Genomic DNA, 8,394 nt, shown 5'->3' on the forward strand with positions numbered 1-8,394 from the left:
AACAAAAGCAAAACTATTGGTGATTAGGCAACTGCTTGCAAAACCATTCACAAATAATTGGAAATTGGTCGACATTTACTTGGTCCCTATGTGAAGACCACTAAAAATTGGTCGCGTATTGTTATAGTGCTCAAATTAAACACTGTTAAGGTATTTCACACTGTGTTCACAATCTATGTGCCATGATGTCGTCACACTGTGTTTCACCTTGTGTTTCGCCTTGTGTTTCATATTGCGGGACACTGCATTGTTGTTACCAGTACAGAAGTCTCGTTCAGAAAGAGGGATAAACACTTGACTTATATTTGCAAGATTCGAACTCGGTCTCACGTCATAAAATTCAAGAAAAATCGATCTTCTATTAAAATCACAAGCAGCTGCTTACCCCATATCGAGTAATTCAAAGAACCACGTCTCTCTGAAATCTTTCCGAACTGTTACTTCTGAATCCACATCTCCTTCCTCTTCGATCTCGTGGGATCGGAAATTGAATGATACGGTCTGGCTCATACAACAAAACTTGAAATTCTGCAAAGAGAAATAGATATACGATATATGCGATTAAATTTGCCAAGAAAGAGAGAAAATGTAAGAAAATAAAAAAGTAAATGTTCATCTTAAAAGGACGGTACAGTACTGGTTGAGGTGATTATTTAGCTTGTAACGTTTTGCGAGATGTTTAAAAACCACTGTATGGAATGCTCAAGGAATGCAATTCTTAGATAAATCATATTCTATTTGATGTCAATTTATTATTATACTGACATATCTCAAAACAACGAAAAAAAAATATCATAGTAAAAATTGTGGCCTTCAATTTTATTATGATCATCAGGATATTATTTTTATGTCTCGGCCTTTCAAGGCCAATAATCATCATCCAAAAAACGATGGATTCTTCTTGAAATCATATGTCCTTTCATACTTCATAAGAGGTTCCTAATTATCTCACAGAAACGCAATTATTTACCTGAATCCTCACCTCATCCAGTACTCAATTCAATTCAATTCAAAGTTTATTTCATTTTTCGACAAAACATATAAGTTACACTTCTTTTAACAGCAGAGAATAAGGTAAACAGAACATTATGTATTGAAAAAAAATGTAAAACAATTGAGGACCTTATGGTAATTATACATTGTATTAAAAAAAACCAGAAGTGATCGAAATAAAGTACATGTATAACTTTGCTTAAAGTGCGAAAAATGGAGAGACCCACTAAACAGACAGAGCTTGTAGAATGTGGGCCCCTCTGGAATAACATCAATGGAAAGATTAATTGAAGCATCATAAATACAAAAGGAGAGGAAGAAGTCTGGAAGCCCACTGAACACTTCCTTTAACTCATGGATATTTCTCGTTTTTTTCACAATGTCTGATGATGGACTTTCTTTAAAATGTTGAATATGACGCTAAGCCCATTTTGCGATGAAACATACATAATATATATATATATATATACAACAATATGTGACCGTGCGTCATAAAGAAAACAAAAAAAAATGTTCACCGTGCCTTATAGTATTGTATTATTAGGGATTATAAAACAAACGAGATATCGTGTTTTGAGCATTTTTTTCTATACTTCTATTTTGGCAGAATTGTGTGATTAGGTGTGTCTTATAGAATCCCCGTTTCATATCTTTTAAAATCCTTTACATACTCTTCTCTTTCAACTCATTAACTTTTGAAAAGACAATGCTACCGCTATGAAAGTTGATATTTCTAATGAGTAAAATGAACTGAGAGGACATGCAGATTGTCAGCGTTAATATCTTCATTATTGCTGCTAGGGAGTTTTATTTACATCCTGATTTTGTTTGTCCCATTTATTGCACAGGTAGCACGACTTGGTAAGATCAAGCGCCTGAGACCATACTTCGGAATTTCTTTTCTCAGCAAACTTTTCTCCACAGTTAGTGCTTTCGTTCAAATATTTAGGAGAGTCCATTTGTTTTGATATATTATACATTATTTTAAAACTGAAATTCTTGTTTTAACAACCTACCTTTACTTAAAATTTCATGTATGTGCGATTTTCTGTTGGCTTCGTGATGCAGAGTCATTTTATATCTTATACATACATACTCACTTCTCAAAACAAATTCTGCCTATTACAGAAATAACTTTGAGATTCACCAACGTGGGTCAAATTATTAGACGGCATGAAAAGACGTTATGTGACAAGATAAAACTGCTTCATATCTATGGTTCATTAAACTGGCTTCCGCCATGTGGTAGATCTTCTTTGCATTTACTGTTTTGACATTTTTTTTTTTTTTTTTGGAGTAGTGGTTAGGCCCACTGGAAGTATCGAGACATCGAAAAAAAAAATCCAAACACTTTCTTAACTTATCAAATTATATTGCATGATATCATATTTACCAAAATATCAACACAACTAAAACACACACATACACACACGAACACACACACACAATTGTTTCTCACCGTTTTTTCGGCATCTGTAAGACCACACACCCTTGTCAATATGAAGGTCTTTCGGGCACAGTTAGCAAGCGTAGACGCTAGTAATCTTTGGAGGTTGACTCGCGAAGAAACGCAGGGCTCTATCCTTGGACTTAAACAGTCTGTCGTTGACACACACACACAGACACACACACACGCAGGGTAGAAGAGAAGACGGGATAAGTATTTAGGCAGGAGTGACGTGGTACATGAACGATGCATTTTAAACGAAAGTTTTGAGCCATTTGGTTTGATGTGATTATCAGTAAAGGAGCCGTTGATCTAAAATATCCCCTAAACATTAAATGTAAGGGGCTTGGTATTGTACATTATGATACAAACCTTTACAACTAACTTAAAACCAATACTGCGTCTTTTCGTCAGAATAACGCTGATAGGCGATTGCCCCTTGTTCAGTCAATTATAACTGAGGCATGACCCCTTTACAATTTCAACAGCGACAAAAACACACTTTAATTCTCAAGCTCTCAGCAGACTTTGTTTTTCGTTTTTTTTAATACCTCGGCTACACTGACTATTATCATACTTTCATCAGTTATAAGATTCCAGTGATCGTCTCAGAAGATAACTCTAGAACCATTATCGCTTTCAAAAAGTTTTGTTTTTTTCTGTAGCTGTTGCCATTATTGACAATGAAATGATTATCTTCGTTCTTCAATGCGATAGGAGCATTACCCACAAAAATAGATAAAATGAAAAATACAAGCTTACCGTTAACATTTCGTCGGCGTCTCATATGTGTCTGGGGACATCTGAGCTCTAATAAGATATCGTGATTAAAGCATACAAAGTTTATTGCTTGGTGTTATTGCATTTTCAAGACGATATCAAACTGGATTTGATAAACACGAAACTATACTGATTCGATATTTACATAATTGCATTGCTTCAGTGTAAACGCAAACTGGGCCAAATGCGCGGCCAATATTAGTCTGGCTTCCAAATTGCATTTGTTTACAAGCAGAGCGCCATTACGACAAAATATTGAAAGGTTTGAATTAAAAGCGCGGCCGAGTCCAGCAGTGTAAACGGGAAAAAAAAAATTGCGGGGCTCGGCCGCGCAATTGAGGCCGGGCACATATATTACTTTGTTTGCTTCCTTTTTCATCTGTGAAGATGCCTGGTTAACCCATATCCAGTTTTAATATTTAAAAGGTCTTCAATATAAATGGAGTCCAGTTTGATTTGAGATGGAATCACTTCACGGGGTTATGTACCCTGCCCTTTGCGATGAAGGCTCTTTTACGTCCGTGAGTAATGGTTCTCTAACACACGATACCTCCATTGAAATGAAACTTGAAATGAAATTTTATTTCGAACTTTTTATTTGTTGCTGTTGTTGTTTTTGGTTTGCCTGGTATTCGTCCCTTGGTATCTTTGCCGTTATATTTTTTTCTTTTTATTTCTTTTATTTTCGACGAGTCTAAACGGGCAAACGTAAACATTTACGTTCAATGATGGTACCTTTGGACAACCAACATTTTCTCCCATTTCATTTCATTTGCATTCATTAACTTTCCACCCAAATCATACTGTGATTTATTTGTAAAATACATCCATAGATATCAGTAAAATATTACACATTGTACTCACTCTCCACATGCAAGGTTAGTGGTTAAGATTCTTCCTAATTTTGTACACTAACCTTGGCGTACACTGACGTCAAGTTCTGCGTTTGTAAGCACTGTCATTCCGGAGGCCTGTTGAACAGAACCATCGAAATATTACGTAAAATATTGATATGCAAAATGTAACAATGTGTTATCTCTGTGTGAAACTTAATTGTAAATCTAAATTTATCATATTAAAACGTTAGTGAGGGTAGCAAAAGAGTGAGTAGAGTGCCCATTATCCTCTAATATGTAAATCTTACGTGCTCGAATATGTTTACATCACCCATAGGATATGATTTCATCAAAGTGGTCTTTGGGTGTTGTTCTTTATTCCGAAGGTTCGGTAATCCGAAAAATACTGATTTCCTATACCTAGAGGATCGTTAATCCAAAATGAAAAAGGGTACGTTGTTCGGAACATTAGTTGCGTTATTCCTAAGGTTACTTATTCCGAAGGTTCGCTAATCCGAAAATGAAATAGGGCTCATTATTCTGAAGGTTCGTTGATTCGAAAATGAAATAGGGTCCGCAACGAACCTCTGGAATAACGACCTTTGTTTCATTTTCGGATTAACAAACCTTCAGAGTAACGAACCTTACTTCATTTTCGGATTAATGAGCCTTCGGAAGAACAAACCTTGTTACTTTTTTTTTTCGGATTAACGAACCTTCGGACTATTAAAAAGAACCTTCGGAATAACGAACTGTAACCGTGGTCTTTATGGTCTCACCTCAAACACCATAGCGTCCGTACTTCCTCCACCAGGTCCGCAGCCAACATCATAACCTTTCATCCGGTCGAACATCTTTGAACAGAGTAGAGGTTGGAAAGTACTGATCAAATTGTCCGAGAGTTAAACAACAGTAACTTATAAGATTAGCTTCATTTTGGAAGCCAATATTTTATGCACATGCACACTGCATGCTAATTCCTTTTAAGTGGAACTCAAAACTGAAATGCATGCTGCTTTGCGACCAGACATAGGCAAGCAGACTGAAAGTTTGAAAGAACAAAAAATCTTCGTATATATACTGACAGGCCTACATAATAAAGATATTGTATTGTATGTAACAACAATTACTCTCTCTCACACACACACACAAATATACCTACACACACACACACATATATATATATATATATATATATATATATATATATATATATATATATCAACATACAGCCATACACATTTAAGATAGATATATGAGTGAACAAATTGAGATCATGAATGACATGACTTTCCCGCATTGCACGTTCTATCTTACAAAGCTTTCTAACTTTCTTTGGCGTCATCGACTTGATCTAATGACACTGATCTATTTACGCCAATGTATGTTGTTACAATATATACGGTCAAAAAGACAATTTCATTGTGTATGATATCGCTTGTTGATCATGACATTGTGTTTACTTATCATCTGCATCCATTATAAAGGTAAAGAATGGTCAAAAACTGAGCAAAATAAAATGCCACGTCAGTGGACGTGTCGGTTCTTTACTCTCTCGCATATAACACAGAGAGTGGCACTAATTGAAAAGATCAATAAAGGTTAGAAATGATAGAGGGAAACAAAGAATCTTTTGGCGAATGCAAATTCAAATGAAATGACAGAAGGATTATATAAAAAATGTAGACATATGAACTGATCTTTCAAGTGATGAAAATTGTAAATAATATAGGTTTCTTTAATTTGCCTCGATAAATTACGATATCATAAAGTTTTCCTTTGTAATTCACCTATATCTTGGTTGATAGCCACTTTAAGTATCTTTAAGGTGGTATACAATACATTGATTCTCATAAAAATCTTCTATGAAAAATATGCACTGGAAAAAAAGTGTTTGCTTTCTTGTTCTTCTTTTTATTTCAATTTTTTGCTGTATACATACATATGTTATGATCATTAATATTTTGGTACAGTACTGTTGACGATGATGATCTGTTAACAAAAGGCTTTCTTTTTGGATAATACTTTAACCCTTTGTGTGCTTTGAGTGTTGATTGACACAGAAAATGTCAAAGTGTTGCACCCGTTGTCAAAAATCCGTGGCACACAAATAATTAAAAGATACACGCATGTTCATCAAATAGTTATTAATAATAACAGAAGATGCAGTATCATTCGGCAACATATTTCACATTATAAGGGAAATCCATTCCATTTCTTTTTCCATGTTAATCTGATTAGAAAGAGTAAGTTATTACGAGTAAATTTTGATTGAAATTGGGTGAAAAGAGAGGAAGTTATGACGTTTTGAACTGTCCCTAATTTTTGAGAAAACAGTTCTGGAACGGGCATTATGAACATGCAAATGGCAAAGTGAGCATGTCATCCCCTTACAACTTGCAATACTAGTTTTTACAAAAACCGTTGAAATTTCCTGTTTTTCATTAAAACGCAATTATGCCTGTTTTCATGTTGTTGTTGTTTTTTCATTAAACGCAATTATGCCCCACGTTCAAATCCTCGTATATCTAAAATAGAATGATCACTATTCTGAAGTTACTTATCCAGGAATACTATTATGTTTCAGATGTCAAAGACAGAAACATTGGTTTTTAAAATCTTTTTTTTTTTTTTTTTTTTTGGTGTGTACACGATCAATGGAAAATTGTTCGGTTATGACATGATGAGCTCACTTAATTGCATATTCACGTCAACTGTACAACAACTTTTCAGCAGAAGTAACAAAACACTTTCTCATTTTTAACGATTTGAGTATCTTTTTAATAGTTGAAGTAGTCAGATTGTGTTCTTTTTTATCAGACTAACTTATTTTTTGGCCTGGATTTCAGCATTGTTGCCAAGGAAATTGTGCGATAACGCAACAAGGACGAAATACCTTCCGCCTGGTCAGTCGATCCTTGTCTCTCAGGAGATAGACAGCCTCATCAACAGCTAAAATTGCCACTGCGGATTCTGCTGGGGCCGTTACCTTGATGGTGGCTTGTTCATCAGGCGAATACATAGGTGAAAGTGGTGGCGGTCTTTTTCCACTAATAGACACCTATTTTGAAACATAGTAGCATTCATTTATTAGTTTCTTATTTTGTTCACTTTTTTCCTTTGAGTTATCCATTTATCCGATGCTGCATGACAATGCAACGAAGCGTTGCAAAATGAAAAAAAAAAAAAAAGGAAAGCAAAAAAATCTGTTTCCCCGGATACCCTTATTCAATAGAAAACATGTCTCCGATTGCAAAGACTGGTATATACATTTGAATAAGCCCATGTGTTTCTCAGTCATTGTGATTTGTACAAAAATTAGAACATCACACAACTGTATTAACTTTTGGTAAAATGAAATCTATCACCTTGCGGTAGAAAACAGTAAATTGATTAAGTGCAAGGCAATGACTTACGTCACGTAATGTGAGTTTATGTTATTTTGCTTATCAATATATGTTAACCACAACAATGATACTAATTACAAACGAAAAAAAAAATGAATAAGCAATGAGAATAGTACGTAGATATCATGAGTGTACTTTTCTCCGAAATCGCGCCAATGTAGAGTGCTCAAGGCGCGTACATTATTATCATCAAATAACACAGGGTCATATAAAAATCTGATGATGCAGGCAAATGGCAGCACTGACATGGTGACTGTTCTCAACTGGTTATATCACAAGCCTCTTACTTTCAATGATGTTTAAAGGGTGTTTGCAGTTCTGGTCGAGGTGAGGATTTAGCCTTTAACGTTTTGCGAATTTGCGAGACATGCAGAAACCACTCTATGAGATGTCAAAGAGCATGGAATTCTAAGGGGTATCAAAAGATTATTTGATGAGAATCGATTTTGAAATGGCTGAGATATCCAAAAACAAGGTGAGCAAAGAGATCCTAATAAATGGCGTGGCCTGTAGTCTGTTTTATTATTATTACTTTTTTTTTGATATCTCAGCCATTTGAAAACCAATTTTCATCAAATAAACTTTCAATCCTTTTTAAAATTACATGCTCTTTCATATTTCATAAGAGGTTTCTCATTATCTCACTTAGGAATGTATAAAAACATGAATCCCCTCCTCAAAAAGTATGTACAGCCCCTTTAAAACTGGTAATTGGACAGTAAATACGCATTTTTGTTTCGGCGCGTTGTTTTTTTTTTTTTTTTTCCGGGGGAAATTTTCGTTAAATCTTTCAGAATCAGCTCCTGTTTTATGTAAATCATCTTCATTTTTTTCCATTTTCAGATGGAGAAATATGTAAATGATAAACATAATGTAAATGAATACATTACATTATTACATGAACGCGTTAGTGACATAGTAATACCGCGTA

At 34.8% G+C, this 8,394-nt stretch overlaps 1 protein-coding gene across 1 annotated transcript in view; it reads right to left on the reverse strand.

Annotated features, from left to right (window-relative positions):
* LOC140246549 (complement C3-like) overlaps positions 1–8,394 on the reverse strand; it is a 69,888-nt gene that overhangs the window by 45,494 nt on the left and 16,000 nt on the right. The window contains 6 exon segments of the mRNA XM_072325892.1: positions 386–528; positions 2,453–2,592; positions 3,203–3,250; positions 4,137–4,191; positions 4,836–4,910; positions 6,953–7,106. Coding sequence (XP_072181993.1) covers positions 386–528; positions 2,453–2,592; positions 3,203–3,250; positions 4,137–4,191; positions 4,836–4,910; positions 6,953–7,106 — 615 coding nt within the window.

Source organism: Diadema setosum, chromosome 3 (assembly GCF_964275005.1).
Source record: "Diadema setosum chromosome 3, eeDiaSeto1, whole genome shotgun sequence".
Lineage (NCBI taxonomy): Eukaryota > Metazoa > Echinodermata > Echinoidea > Diadematoida > Diadematidae > Diadema > Diadema setosum.